The sequence below is a fragment of the Syzygium oleosum genome, unplaced genomic scaffold, assembly GCF_021117445.2.
Source record: "Syzygium oleosum isolate NSW1041296 unplaced genomic scaffold, Sole_v2.1 Sole_v2.02, whole genome shotgun sequence".
In the NCBI taxonomy this organism is placed as follows: Eukaryota; Viridiplantae; Streptophyta; class Magnoliopsida; order Myrtales; family Myrtaceae; genus Syzygium; species Syzygium oleosum.
Window position 1 is genome coordinate 10,691,764 of NW_026607486.1, and position 15,327 is coordinate 10,707,090.

The following is a 15,327-nucleotide window of genomic DNA, read 5'->3' on the forward strand; positions in this document are numbered from 1 at the left end:
TCGACCCGGAGGAGTTCCGGTTGTAACGCCGGAGGGAGTCCCTGGAGAATCTGGTACTGTCGGGACACTCTGGCAGGGTAGTACTCGATTGCGCCAGTGAAGCCCAAAAGTGGCACCGGTCCAACACCATTACACGTAAGCCGAGCTTCTTCGACCTTGAACCAATTAGCATGCCAATGGAAACCTTGGGGTCTAGCGTTTTTCATGAAAATGATCCATTCGGAATAATGATAATCAGGTGCATTTCCTTATTTTCCTTTATAGCTTAAAATGGGATGGTTAGAATCACTAAGCTCGGATATTGTGAGTAAATCGCCACATCCTTTTATGTGAGACAAAAACCAAATTTGCAAAAGTTCGAGGGGGGCATGAAACGTTTTGTCAACATGTTGCTTAAATTTAGTGAGTGAAATGAAAGTCTCGGCTAAAATGGTGTTGCCAAAATTCTTTTCAAGACAGACTTGTTGGACCAACCATGCGATTGACGGACTACATGCATTCTTACAGTGAGGAAAAATCACGAACCCGAAAAATGCTAACAAAAAGATTTTGCCCTTTTGAAAAGATGTGGCTTTTTCAAAACACTGACTCAGGAATGAAAAAGGACATGTGCCGCGATTTGCTTTTAAAACTTTTCCCAATTCATCTTTTCCAACATTCAAAAATTCAGCCAACATTAAAGTAGAATCAATTCCCAAAGGTGGTGTGACTAACTCCGACTCCAATGGTTTTCCAATGAGCACGCTATATTCTTCCAACGTCGGGGTGAGCTCGTGCTTACCGAATATAAAGGTAGAGGTCTCGGGACACCAGAAGTGCGCTAATGCTCGAACGAGGCCGGTACGGACTTTGACCTCCAGTAGGGGGAGCAGCCTCCCGATGTGGCCCTCAACTAGCTTGCGGTTGGTCAGACTGAGTAGATTCCACCAGGCACGGAGCTCGTCCTTAGGAGCATCAAGAATCCGGATGTCTGCCCCTCCCATAGTGTATAGACCAAGACTCATGACCGACCTAATGTCATGGACCGACCAAAGAAAATACGGAACATAAATAAATTGCGAAATAAAGGTTCAGAAAACTTACTTTACCCGATAGGACCATGGCAATCACATAGACATGCGCATGAAATGTGAGGTTCGATTTCTATCTAGACTCTGGCTTGCAAAATAGAGACGCGAGGATTACCGGGCTAAACCAGTCATGGTTGTGGTTAGGCCGGGGTTCCCCTTACTCCGGCTTAGTCAAGGAGCCGACCCGGGTTGCAAAGGGTGCAACCGTGGTGGGAACTCAATGACACCGTGAAAGAACTTTCGAGACCAAGGAGGGCGACCCGTACCACGCGGGTGTGGTCGGGGTGTCCGCTGTCTCAGTACCATCCTAAACCTGTGCCGCCCAGGTCCGGCAGCGGGTAGTGTGTGCGGTGTAGTGTAAATGCAAGGCATGCACAACATGTTATATCAAACAGCGCTTCGTGAATAAAATAAATCATACATCCAAACACCTCCCTGCAAAACAAGGGTTAACAATCACGCCTCCCCTTATACCTCCCATTCTGCAAAAACATTTAACACCTAAAATGTTAGGGACGTACCTGGGATCCTCGCTGCCAAACAAAAATATTTTTTTGAAAAGAAAAACTGGCCTAAGTCCACTAAGAGTTTTAACTCAAGTCCCCAGCGGAGTCGCCAAGCTGTCGCGACCTAAAATTTCTTTCAGGCTAATGGATTGTTAAGACTAAGCCTAACTCGGGCCCTCCCAAGCCCTACCAATTCGCAACTTAGGGTTTAAATTTTTAACATGCAAAAGTTTTCATGCTTGGAGTCGCCACTAATCTATTTGTGGTAGGTTGATTAGAAACCTAAATAAAACATAGGGAGATATGTTTTATTCCTACGAACCATAGATTCTAAGCCCGGGGACTTGATTACGCTAGATCTGGTCTAACGCCCTTTCGGTACCTTTTTCTTTTCAAAAATGTTTTGGCAGGCAGTTTGGATCCATTTCAACTTAGTTACTAACATGTGAGGTGTTCATGCAAGTGCGCAAACCACCAATTTAACACCCAGAAAGCATTAAATAAATTGCAAGTTTGGAAGAATTACTTACCTGGAAGCAACGTAAGCATCTGCATTGTTAGCTAGAAAATCACATTGACACCCTAATATGATTTCTAATTAACAAGCAATTCACTCAATTTCTTTTTTTTTGGATTTTCACTTATTTAAATGAAATCTAGCCTATATGCAATGACATGCGAAAATGACATGCGATTAATGCAACCTAGCATGCAAACTATATGTCGTGCGACGACGTGACCTATTTCTAATGACAGGACGAATGATTATTTTTGGTATTTTCTCAATTTAAATTCGGAATAATAAAAATGCCTAAATTAACATGCAAACTATGATGACTTAATCTACCCTAGCATGATTTCTTTTTAGGATTTTTGTTAAAATTCGAAATAATAAAATAACCTGAATAATCTATTAAGATTAGAATATTACTTAATTTAAACTAGGAAATAAATTATCTCAAGTCCTAATTTAAATTAAATAACTACTCTATCTTCTAGATATATTTAGGATTCCTAGACATGCAAAAACTCTAATTCAAATCTAATTAATATTTTTTGAATTTTCTGTTTATTTGAAAAAGGAAAGCAATTAAATAAACAAGGATAGCAACCACATTCAAAACGTCCACGCGATCCGCCATATTTGTTTCAAACTCGGATTAAGCACAAAAATCAAACTATCGGTCATATCTATAGGGTTATAGATATCGACGGAAAGCCGATTATTCAAATTTGGAAAGCGGATAAAAATCATTATCGTACCCAAGTGGTTATGGATAGGATAATAATTTTCCGTATCGCCGCGTATCGAACCTTAGGGATAAGGTCGGATAGTCGTCCAGATACGTTGCTAAATTAGGAAGTTTTCCTAATTTTGAATATTTAAAAATGTTGCGGATATATCGAACATTATCCTAAGATCTCTAAATATCCACATGATATTCACGAAATATTCAAACACCCGAAAACTAGGAAATTAAATAAATATTCGGATAATCTTACCTAATTGGCGGATAACTTCCAAATTTGAATCGTCTCAAGATCGGACTCGGGATCGCGGATCAGGGCCAATGGCGGGTGACCGACAATGACCAGCACGGCTAGCCGTGGTGGTGGTTCACGGTGGTTATGACTCGACGGGGGAGTGCTTGACCAAAAGAACCTGCAAAAAGAACTAAAAAACAATCGCCGAGGAAACTTGCTATGTCGCCAGTATTGCGGTGTTGGTATGGGTTCACGGATTTGTGGATGTTGACATTGCTTGCTCCAACCGAAGTCTTCAATTGCAACTACCCTTTTGGTTGTCTTTTCTTTTGTCTTGTAGCTGTGAAGAAATCTTACTCTGTGAAACTGCACTCACGAACGTCACCACTGGATCACCATCTTCAATCTTCCAGGGCACCACAATATTTCTTCTTTGGCTCCCACTTACGATTTTTCTCTTTCTATTCCTTTGCGTATCACCCACGAATCACACAAAGGCTGATTGGCGGCTCTTCAAGGCTGAAGCGCTGCGGCAAAGGATGCTCGACGATGTTCAGCGATGCAGCGGCTTCTCGGCTTCGTTAGGCAGCGGCCAGTGCAGCAAGGACGTTGGCGCAGCGGCAGTGACTGGTGTGACGCCGGGGACGGCACCGGTGGCGAAACAGTGGCGGCAACTCACGGCCACAGGTCTGGCCGTGAGCAAAGGGCGCGGCGTGAGGCGGCACGGGCTTGAACGCGACACGGGCACTCGCGATAGCGATTGGTGCGGCGGCGGCGTGGCACGTGCGGCCGTCTTCTCCTCTCACTCTTACTCTCGCTCACGTGTGTCTCTCTTGCTCTCAGAAATTGTGTTCTTTGAAAAATTATGAGAGCCCCCCTGATTATGACGCATAACGACATATTTATATCGCAACCCTAGGTTAATTAACCGGGCTTCCTAGTCTTAATGGGCTTAGGCTTTGGCTTAGATTTTAATTTAATTTAAATGGGCTGAATTAATTAAGGATAATGGGCTGAATTAAGCTCAAATTAAAACAACCGAGCCCGTTTGACTTGTAATTCCCGGCCCTTGCATTCCAAGCGAGCCGAGTCTCGTTCGATGAAATTTTAAGCTCATTCGCCACTGCCAATCTGATGCAAAAAATGCAATTAAATTAAATGGACCTCAACTATATGTTTATGCAATTTAAATATTTTTGTTTAGGGGTTAAAAATTTAATCCCTAATTTTCTATGCAAATTACACTAAATGATACGCCAAAATTTAGGTGTCATCAGGACTTATAACCAAGAAAGAAAAATGAGTAACATCTAAAAACAGTAGAGCCTAGCCTACTGTATCTCCAAACAAATCTTAAACGAACTCCCCCGGCTGATGTTGAATTATCTATGCCTCTGCTCTTGAAATCAGTCCAAATTTTCGCAAGCCAATTTAAACAAGTACCTTTCCTAAAAGTATGTTACTTTCACTTTATGTTTGGAGTGATTTTTACTTTTAAGTTTTTCACTTTTTGTAAAGATTAGACCTAGATCATCATCATGCCTGTCCAGCCTGCCGTCCAGCTTTTCCTGTGGAAGCAGCCATTTCTTTCCCAACATTTTGTAAACATCGCTAAAGACTAATGGCCCAATACCCAAAAAAAATTCCGAACTTTAGATTTTGTTCCAAATATATTCAAAATTTTTTTATCTCATAAAAAATTCTAAATTTTTATTTTTGTCCTAAATTTATCACTGTTAACTTTCCGTCCAACGTGACCGTTAATGATCCTACGTGGATTTTCATGTCAACCCTCAATTGGACGTGGCTCTGATGTGGCGCCACGCGAGTGCCACATTGGAAAAAAAATATACACTGTTCATCGTCTTCTCTACAGCCGCGAGCACTGTTCATGACGTTCATCCTCTTCAATCGGTTGGCCAAACTCGTCCGGCGCTCTTGCTTCGCTGGCCACTGCTACCTAGATCTCCGGCGGCTCTCGTCGGTGCTTGCCGGACCATCCACCAGCTTCGAAGATCGAGGTTCAAGCCAAGCTTCGAGCTCGAGCGGCCATGGCAGCCGCAAGCTTCGAGCTAGAGCAGTCATGGCGGCCGCGAGCTTCGAAGTAGCTTGAAGGTCGAGCTTCGAAGCTCGCAAGTGGTCGCAAGCCGCCATGACCGCTCTAGCTCGACCATCGCTCAAGAAAAAGAAAAAAAAAAAGAACCTTTTAACTGCTTCTTCTTCTTCTTCTTCTTCTTCTTCACTGAGTTCCTTCCTTACTGGTGCAACAATGGCGTCCTCGTCGAGAAGCAGATCCAGGGGCCATCTCTGCTCCACGTTCCACACCTCTTCCCTGTCAATCGCTTCCTCGTCATCCTCAGGTTTTGCTTCGTCGAGCTCGAGCTTCGCCGCGCGATCGCCCACCTTCTTCTCCCGCGACGCCTCCCCGCTGCGCGTCCGGATGTCCGGGCAGCACTCGAGCCAGTCGTCCCCGTCCGTCCGCTTCTCAATCGACTGGCCCACGTCCCCCGGCCACTCGATCTCCGTCAGGAACCAGATCGGGGGCGGCGGCGGCAAGGCGGCGACCATGCCGAACCAGAAGAAGACGTGCATGTGCTCTCCGACGACGCATCCCGGGTCGTTCTGGTGCTCGCTGCACAGGAACTCGAGATCTAGCGCCCAGCATCACTTCGCGCCTTACAATTCGGCAGTAGGTTGAATTTCACAAAAAATAGTTTGCGACCACCCGCGAGCTTCGAAGGTCGAGCTTCAAGCTGCTTCGAAGCTCGCGGCCGCCATGACCGCTCTAGCTCGAAGCTTGCGGCTGCCATGGCCGCTCGAGCTCAAAGCTTGGCTTGAACCTCGATCTTCGAAGCTGGTGGATGGTCCGGCAAGCGCCGACGAGAGCCGCCGGAGGTCTAGGTAGCAGTGGCCAGCGAAGCAAGAGCGCCGGAGGAGTTTGGCCAACCGATTGAAGAGGATGACGCCATGAACAGTGCTCGCGGCTGTGGAGAAGATGATGAACAGTGTAATTTTTTTTTTTTCCAATGTAGCGCTCGCGTGGCGCCACATCAGAGCCACGTCCGATTGAGGGTTGATGTGGAAATCCACGTAGGATCATTAACGGCCATATTGGACGGATAGTTAACGGTGGTAAATTTGGGACAAAAGTAAAAGTTTGGGGTTTTTTATGAGATAAAAAAAAGTTTTGGATATAATTAGGACAAAGTCTAAAGTTTAGGGTTTTTTTGGGTATTGGGCCGAAGACTAATCATCTCTCACCCCTGAGGATCGACATTGAAAAACATACTGACCTTCTACTTCTCCTTTGCAAGAAAGAAACAGAGGAAAGGATTTACAAAGATGATCTGGGGTCATGCAAGAAGATCAATTAGATGGATGAATACAATTTTAGAGTTCAGATCGAGCTCAAGATCTTCCCTAGACATGGACAGGGTGCACAACATCTACATCTATCTTTTTTTAGGAAAAATTATTAAAAAAAAAAATCAAAAATCTATTGTACGGATCTAGTCTTTAAACCTTTTAATTTAGCAAATTTAGTCATTCCGGCCAACTTTGGCCGAAAATTGCTAACGTGGACATCGATTGTCCTATGTAGCACGGCCGGCGTTGACGTGGATAAGTTTTACAAATTTTTATAATTTCTTTTAAATTTTTGTTTTTTCTTTTTTTTTTGTTTTTTGTTTTGACCCTTGCCTAGGCCATCGCAGGCCACAACGAGGGCTTGCGAGCCCTCACCTAGTGGCCAGTGAGGGTTGTGGGCGAGGGCGGCGATGCCCTTGCCGGCCACAGCAAGGGCGGGTGAGGGTCAAAACAAAATAAGAAAGAAAAGGAAAAAGGAAAAAGGAAAAAATTCAAAAAAATTATTTAAAATTATCCGCGTCAGTGCCAGTTATCCGGTATCCATGTTAGCGATTCCCGGTCAAAATTGGCCGGAAGGACTAAATTGGCAAATCGTCAAAAGATTTAAGACCAAATTGATCAAATTGAAAGGTTTAGATCTGAATTGGCATCAGCACAATAGGTTTATGACTTTTTTTCGAGTAATTGTCCCTTTTCTTTAACCTAATACATCCTTTTGAAATTTACTAAATCTAAAGCCGAGAGAATGTCCCTGCATGTACTCTCCTTACATGGTTCTTACTGTCATATGGCCATCTTCCCCATAAAACATTGATTTTCCAGCGCCGCTAACTAATTCAGCACAGAGTTTCTTCATTTCCGTTGGCCAAAAATTGGAAAAAAGCAGGTGAAGGAAGAGACGGTGGATATCCCAACAAGGCTGGATAAAACTTTCTAGATTGATGGCCACACAAGTGGACCAACCCAATTAGCACTGATGATGATAGCTCCCTCCTACCAATAATGCAATCAACATGGCCCACCATATGAACAAGAATGCAACACACCCAATCCACATTTCACACCCAGCAACTTTGTAAAAATACAAATGATATAAAAACAAAAGGATCCTAATGGTAGGTCATAGTTTTTCCCATCTGGTCTTTCCTGCAATAACAAAGAAGTCCAAGCTCCCTGGTACTAATCCACCAGTGGTTACAATGTCCCATACTTGATGAGAATATAATTATTCTGCCACCAGTTACACCCGCAAGCAAGAAGAGGAAGAGAAGACTCTGATCTTCCTCCTCCTCCTTCTGAGTTTCAAGAATGGGTTCCACGGTCTCCACACAGGTCCAGAAAAGAAAGGCCTTATCAACAGAGAAGAAGGTCCTGTGTGATCTCCACCAATCCTGTGGCTGCGATTTCCCCGGCTGCGACTACCGCCCGCCAGATAGGAAAGCCTGGATGGCCGGACTTGGGCCGGAGAAACTCCACATAAACAAGATTGTTTGGCCGGGAACCCACGACTCCGCGACTAACAAGATCGGCATACCCTTCGTGACTCGCCCTTTCGCTCAATGCCAGAGCCTGTCCATCTACCACCAGCTCGTCCGGGGAACGCGGGTCCTGGACATCCGGGTCCAGGAGGATCGCAAGGTCTGCCACGGGATTCTAGTCACCTACAGCGTCGACGTCGTGATCCGGGATATCAAGAAGTTTCTATCGGAGACTGAAAAGGAGATTGTGATTCTCGAGATCAGGACTGAATTCGGGCACCCGGACCCGCCGGACTTCGACAAGTACTTGGTTGACCAGCTAGGGGAATTCCTGATCCACCAGGATGACCATGTCTTTGGGAAAACGGTCGAGGAATTGTTGCCGAGGAGGATAATCTGTGTTTGGAAACCTAGGAAGTCGCCTCATCCGAAAGCGGGCGATCCTCTGTGGAGCGCGGGGTATTTGAAGGACAATTGGATTGACACCGATTTGCCATCGACTAAATTCGACAGCAACATAAAACATTTGAGCGACCAGCAGCCAGCGTCGTCCAGGAAGTACTTCTATCGGGTGGAGAACACAGTCACGCCAAAAGCAGACAATCCTGTCTTGTGCGTCAAGCCAGTGACAGGCCGAATCCATGGGTACGCACGGCTCTTTATATCACAGTGCTTTGCAAAGGGTTGCGCTGATCATCTGCAGGTTCTGTCGACGGACTTCATCGACGAGGATTTTGTCGAAGCGTGTGTCGGGCTCACACATGCCAGGATAGAAGGGAAAGCATGAAATTCGAGTGATTTTTTCTCTGTATTATTTGTGTAAATGTCACGGTCCCTGTATTGAGCTTGAGATCTCCTTCCCGCTACCAAATCATCTGCATCAGAGGTGACAGTTATTGATTTGGGGTCAGATGGTATGTAAGATTTGTTTGGTCTTAAGTTAATGTATTTGTTTGTTTGTGGTTTATTGTGTACAAAGAGTTGTCTGTGTAATCAAATAATGGTATGAGATGAAAATGCGTCGGCACTCTCTGTACCTTGTTGGATTCTGGAGGAAGCTTCCTATTTTCTTTCAACGGAGTACATTGTAGCCTGAAAGAGCAATATGCAAATCACATGCATCCAACTGGCTTCTGATAAAGTAACAATGTGACTACAAGACAAACGCTTTTTAAGTGGGGTGACATAGGCCAAAATGTAAACCTTTTACAAGAGGCTTCACTTTACAGAATTGGGGATTGAAAGCAGAGTTTTAGAATAAGATTACGTTCACTCACTAGTTTGGCTGATGCATATTTCCCCATAAAGATGTTCAGCACGCTTTTGAGTGCCAAACCACATTTTTCCCAATATCTTCCCATTTCTAAAAGTGGCCTCGGATTGATTGATCTCATAAACCAAAGGCCTCGGATTGATTGATCTCATAAACCAAATTATGTGCACAAGAGAGCTGAATAAATGAACCATAACGAGACGAGGAAGATAAAACCCAAGCAGAAGTAACCTTAATAATGGATGATGCCATACCGAACTCATATCCTTACATTGACTCTCATCAAATTGTAGAAAAAGAACTCAAGTCATACTAGCAAATTGCATTGGAAATGTAACTAGACCAAGGTTCTGGAAAAGCAGGCATCAATGGAAACTCAAAGATAGAAGCAGCTAAGCACAATAAGTTTCCTACTTCGACCCACAGGTCAAAAGGTTCTATCTTGCGGGGATGCTCATGAGCTGCAATAAGGTCCTCAGAGCGAGTTTTTCTGCCAGGGATGCTAAGCACGGTATTTCTTCTAGCAGAATATGCATTGATGCTTGCATCGGATGTAGGTGCGAGTTTGATGGCATGTATCCTGCTAAGAAATAGGGACAGAAGCCTTCTCTCTACAAAAATTTTGCTTCAGGACTTCCTCTAACCGCTGGAAGATGGATGAAAAAACTCCTGCAACATGACAATGCAAAATTATCTTACACCAAATGCTGGAAACTTTGAGAAGGTCCAGACCGACTTGATGTCCTATACATTTAGCAGGCCAAATGGTAAGATATGTCAGACAATGTAGACCCACCAGATATGAGTATGGCATCAACCGTTTGTTTTTATTTATTTTCCCTTTGAGATGAGAGCCACATGACAGATCCTCTCTACCCAACCGATGTGAGCAAAGCAAAGCCAAGAGCCATTAAAGATACTTAAGGATTCATCACCCAAGACAGGAAACAACTGGACATAATCATAGAGCAAAGCCGGGGTGCCCGGAGTCAAGAAAGGATATCTGAAAACTAATGAGAGTAGGCCTTGCAGATACAACTAGAAGCAGAAGCATCAACGTAGAGGTCGAGCCCGAGAGAGCTTTTATTGGACCCTACCTCCACATGAGCCGTTCATGAATCTACCATGCAGGGAGTACCTAATAAATTTACCTAAGAAGCCCTTTGACGGCTCATGTGGAGTGGGCTAACATAAGCCGGGAGTACCTAATAAATTTACCATGAAGGGAGGCTTACCCTCATTCTGAAATGGCAAGAAAGTTCTATTTAATGAATGTTAATCAGGTAATGCTCCGGGAATAAATGCTGGTGTTTTTCAAGATACAGATAACCATAAAAAAGTACACACTGACGGGAAATAACCCACAGATGAATCATCAACCCCTTGACAGAATTCTTTTATCAGTCATCATTGACAAAAAAGAAACACCTAATCTCCAGTGAGAACATTCGCTATTTTTGCTAGTTGCAAGCAGATAATGAATTATAGGAACCTGCAATTGAGCCATCTTTACGCTGTAATGATCCTTTCACTAGCAGGGTGCCGGGAATTTGCTGAAATACCTGATTAGGAAATAAGATAAAACTATATCATTGGCGAATAAGAAAGGTTTGTTTTCACTGATTAAAACACATTTCTTTCCAAGCATAGCATAGAATGGTGAGAGCTTTACTGTTATACGGAAACTTAAGTCATCTGAAGGACACGGCATAGTGTCTGAGCAACTAGGTGGCTCTTCCTCACAATTGCCACCAAAAGATTCCTGAAGAAGCCCTTCCTTATTCCTCAAAATTCCTTTTAGATGATCATTTGATGCAGTAATCTGTTCAAAATAGAAGGCCTAGATGTAAGGAAAACTTGTGCACCGCTAACACAACAGTTTTTGGGAAGCTAAAACACACTCATACTTACGCCATAAAAAGCTTACATCGGCAGAAAATGAACTGACATTCAATTTACAGGATGCGCCAGTTTCATGGAAAAAGGATTCAACTGATTGCAAGACATGTATGGCACCAAACTGACGTTGAAGGCCCTAGAGATACCAAAAGTTCAAGTATTACATCACAAAGGGAAAAGTATCAGCAAAGAAAAGGAATGCATATAGAATGGTAGGAGTAAGAAATTAAAAAGTGGTACTCCTTCAAGCTTTAGAATTGGAATTTAAAGTCAAGTCTTTGCTTAATATTGGTTGACATAACAACTAAGCCGAGCTTGCAGCTCTTGAAACTACAGAATCTATCTAAGTATCTCAAATTTTTAAGAGCAAAAACCTAACCAACGGCGGTTATAGTACATCTTTAATCTACCACAACAAAGAAACAACCCATCCATACAGATATATAAAGTCAGGGAAAGACTGACACGATATAAAGCAGCCATACAAATAACCTAGAAAAACTATAATGGCTTTAGTCACCACTAAGCAAAGGCAAAATCATAAAGCAGATAAAAGCGGGAAGGCATCTTTCTTGGCAGCTTACAGAGAAAGCGCGAATCAAGTTTAAGTGGCTGCGTGTTATCTCTTAAGTTGCAGAATAGTAGCTACAAATTCTCACGACTGAAGATTCAAAATAACAAACTTACTACAACTGCGAGATAAAATTTACTGACACCTCAAGAATAAAAGACAGATTGCTTTTCTCAGCCACATAAGGTGAAATTATCTTCCTGGCAGGAGGTAGAAAAGACCAAGCAATTCCCCATCGACATGTTTGTCCCTGCACAAATTCAGTTGTCTTCACAATGGTGACCCCAGCCTCTCGTAGCTTTGCAATTAGGGATTTGAGGTTTGATTTCCTACCGACCATTGAAGTATACCATCTAAACAAATGACAAATGACAATGTCATATGTGTGCAAAAGAACATATACGCATGTCACACAAGAAGATGAAAACAAATATATACCGAAATGACTGCTTCAGTCTAATACTATCCTCAATAATGCGTGTGATGAAAGCCTTCTCCCCACCAGGACAAACCATCTCTTGGGGAGTCCCACCACATGAAGTTCTCGGGTTCAGACCTGCTTCCTCCATTGACTCAAAAAATGGAGGATTGCACATGCAGAAGTCAAATGTCTCACCATCCCTGACCACACCAAATAGGATAGGTGGTCCTGAATAATTGTTCTCCTCAACTGCATCATCACGTGTAGAAGAAGATACGGGCACTGACTCTCTACCTGTGCCGTTGCTAGGATTTGTTTTGCTTCCATAGCTTAGGAGATCGTCCTTAGAAGAATCTTCCCCAAGAAAAGCATCCATACAGGTGTCGACCTTTCTAATTTCTATTAGGTCTGTAATTTGTGGATTAGTTTTAACATTTCGCTCTGCCCACTCTAATGCCACATCCGTCACATCTACAACAAAGTCAAGAAATATCACGATTGAGTCATTTAAAGGACATCTTCAAATCTAGATGTCGACAATTGACAATGAAACTAAGAAGCTCACCTGACCCGACGAAGCTCCACCCCAAAAGAGATGCACCAAGAAGAGGATATATGCAGTTTGCTCCAGTTCCTATGTCAAATCCCCTAATATTATCGGCATTGTTATTAATCTTAGGAATAATTTCAGATGAAAGAAGGTCTTCAATCCAGTGGATGTAATTGGATCTATTGGGCACCGTAGGGCAAAGTTGTCCATCAGGAATCCACCTAAATAACAATCATATGCACAATGACAAAAAGATAAACGGTGTTAGAAACAGAAAAACAAACAATTACACCATATAAAAGGCCAATCTTGAAAAGAGTCATCAACCCTATTCAAAGTCTCAGACAACACACTACCAAATTTCATTCTCTAATTAGACTGTAAATTTCCCTCACGGGGATGGGCAGTATATGATCAGTTCTGCCCGCAGCATATTGAGAATTAAAGTATGATAAAGGAGGAACTAGCCAGGTTTGCAATCATAAAGGCTATAAAGGCGCTCTCGAACCATGATATGAACCTCAAAATGCACATTCGAGTCCAAAGACAAGTGCAATAACTATGCCCAAGTAGTTAGTGTATCACTGAAACTTTTAACTTCCTAAAGATCCAAAACAGGCGGAAGAGACGCTTCGCTAGAGCCCTTTTTTCTCTATATCATAATATACATAGGAAGGCACAAAATAAGCGACGGCTGCACCAATAACAACCAAGCTCTTTGTTCTCCACTAAGTGCGTCGAGTATATGGGTTCTCTTATGCCACTATGTTCCGTTCCATACCATTCAAGTGATTGAAATCTTTCTTCCAAGTTTCCATTCCCGTGCATATCAGTTGATAAGAACATGACACTATGAAGCTGAGATTTCCCCCGTTTCAGTGTCCCAACATAACTGATACTGAAATTTTGATATCACCCAGAAACCAACTTGCAAAGAGTTGTTGCTGCTCGGACACGGAGCAACTTGGAAGTTATTATCGCGGGTCATCGAAATTAGCTGTTTGCATCATGAGCCTCATCAAACAGCTCCTTCACCAGCTAACTGACCCATCAGTTTTCATAATCATGCGCGGAAGAGAAACTCCAAGAAAATCACGAAACACCCACCAAGAAAGCAGAAGCAGACAGACTCCCACGATGGGTCAGCAACAAATCAGCACGCTAAACGGAAAAAAGAACAAGATTAAAAAAAACGGGGGTGTTCAAAGTTCGAATTTTGCTCGGCGAAATGGAGGGAGCACCAGTCGAGGCCGTGGTCGTGGAGGAGCAGGACCCGGGTGAGCTCGCGGGAGGCGTTGAAGTCGGTCCAGTCGATCCTGGGTCGGCCGCCCCCGCGGCCGCCGTAGGAGACGAAGGGGCGGAAGGAAGGGTAGAGGGAGGCCAGGAGCGCGAAATCCGGCGGGTTCTCGGAGTACTTGTTCCTGGGGTGGATCGTGGGTCGGGGCTGCTCCCTCCTCCGCTTCTTGTTCTTCATCTTCTTCGGCTCGAAAGGGTCACTTCCGGCTTCAAGTCTCCATCGCCGACATACATCCTCCTTCGCCATTGAAACAAACAAAACTCGTTGGAGCGCTTGTCCGCAGTACCTTTCCATGGGTCGGGTCGGGTCCACTATGGACTGTGATGCAAAATGGCTTCTTTTGGAGAAATTATTATCTAGATTCGGATTTGAGTTAATCGCACGAAAAACTCCATATTAATCTAATAAATTTAGGAAAAAAATCACCAAAAACCCCAAACTTTGTCATCTGTGACACATTTATCCCGAACTTTTTTTTGTGACACCAAAAACCCCGAACTTTGCTTTTTGTGACACATTTACCCCAATGTATTTAGTCCATGGGCATTTTCGTCTTTTTGCTTTTTTTTTTTTCCTTTCCGTGAGGGGGCCTCGCCGGCGTCGGCGAGGGCTGCCCTCGCCGGCGTCGGCGAGGGCTGCCTCGCCGGATCCGGCGAGGGGGGCTCTCGCCGGCGTCGAGCGAGGGCGGCCCTCGCCAGATCCGGCGAGGGCGGCCCTCGCCGGCGTTGGGCGAGGTTCGCCCTCGCCCAGGCTCGGCGAGGTCGACCCTCGCCGGCGTCGGCGAGGGTTGACCTCACACGAGTCGGGCGAGGGCCGCCCTCGCTCGCCCGACGAGGGCGACCCTCGCCGGCGTCGGGCGAGGTCCGCCTCGCTCGGGTGAGCGAGGCGGCCCTCGCCCGTCTGGCGAGGTCGACCCTCGCCGGCGTCAAGTGAGGGCGGCCCTCGCCGGCGTCGGGCGAGGCGGCCCTCGCCGACGCCGGCGGCGGCCCTCGCTAGATTGGGCGAGGCGACCCTCGCCGGCGTCGAGCGAAGGTCGCCTCGCCGGATCGAGTGAGGGCCGCCCTCGCTCGACGCCGGCGAGGGTCGCCCTCGCCTGGGCGAGCGAGGGCAGCCCTCGCCCGACGCCGGCGAGGCCCCCCCCTCGCCGGAAAGGAAAAAAAAAAGAAAAAGCAAAAAAGACGAAAATGCCCATGGACTAAATACATTGGGGTAAATATGTCACAAAAAGCAAAGTTCGGGGTTTTTGGTGTCACAAAAAAAAGTTCGGGGTAAATGTGTCACAGATGGCAAAGTTTGGGGTTTTTGGTGGTTTTTTCCCATAAATTTATGTCAAATTAAATTTTTGACCAATAGAAATTTCGAATTGATATATTTATGATAAATTTATCCTTCATTAATTTTCGTTAACTTA

The 15,327-nt window shown here is 44.6% G+C and overlaps 4 protein-coding genes across 5 annotated transcripts; 2 read left to right on the forward strand and 2 right to left on the reverse strand.

The window, feature by feature from the left end:
• Positions 1–225: 225 nt before the first annotated feature.
• On the reverse strand, positions 226–1,032 carry LOC115664493 (uncharacterized). The gene has a single exon (XM_056308939.1). It carries the CDS (start codon positions 1,002–1,004, stop codon positions 249–251), a length of 756 nt encoding a protein of 251 aa, XP_056164914.1. The 5' UTR covers positions 1,005–1,032; the 3' UTR covers positions 226–248.
• A 4,227-nt stretch (positions 1,033–5,259) lies between these two features.
• On the forward strand, positions 5,260–5,759 carry LOC115665207 (uncharacterized). Its single transcript, XM_030587095.2, has one exon. It carries the CDS (start codon positions 5,331–5,333, stop codon positions 5,757–5,759), a length of 429 nt encoding a protein of 142 aa, XP_030442955.2. The 5' UTR covers positions 5,260–5,330.
• A 1,784-nt stretch (positions 5,760–7,543) lies between these two features.
• Positions 7,544–8,936, forward strand: LOC115665205 (uncharacterized). Its single transcript, XM_030587089.2, has one exon. The coding sequence runs from the start codon at positions 7,736–7,738 to the stop codon at positions 8,690–8,692; it is 957 nt and encodes a 318-aa protein (XP_030442949.1). The 5' UTR covers positions 7,544–7,735; the 3' UTR covers positions 8,693–8,936.
• A 469-nt stretch (positions 8,937–9,405) lies between these two features.
• LOC115665206 (uncharacterized) lies at positions 9,406–14,178 on the reverse strand. Of its 2 annotated transcripts, XM_030587091.2 has the most exons (8): positions 13,861–14,178; positions 12,635–12,840; positions 12,087–12,540; positions 11,794–12,001; positions 11,106–11,213; positions 10,851–11,000; positions 10,671–10,740; positions 9,406–9,847 (listed from the first exon to the last, which is right to left on the reverse strand). In XM_030587091.2, exons 1-8 carry the CDS (start codon positions 14,160–14,162, stop codon positions 9,762–9,764), a joined length of 1,584 nt encoding a protein of 527 aa, XP_030442951.2. In that variant the 5' UTR covers positions 14,163–14,178; the 3' UTR covers positions 9,406–9,761. The 2 variants fall into 2 exon arrangements, with proteins under 2 accessions (XP_030442951.2, XP_030442954.2); XM_030587094.2 differs by lacking the exons at positions 9,406–9,847; positions 10,671–10,740 and having other exon boundaries at positions 10,974–11,000; positions 11,090–11,213.
• Between the last annotated feature and the right edge of the window lie 1,149 nt (positions 14,179–15,327).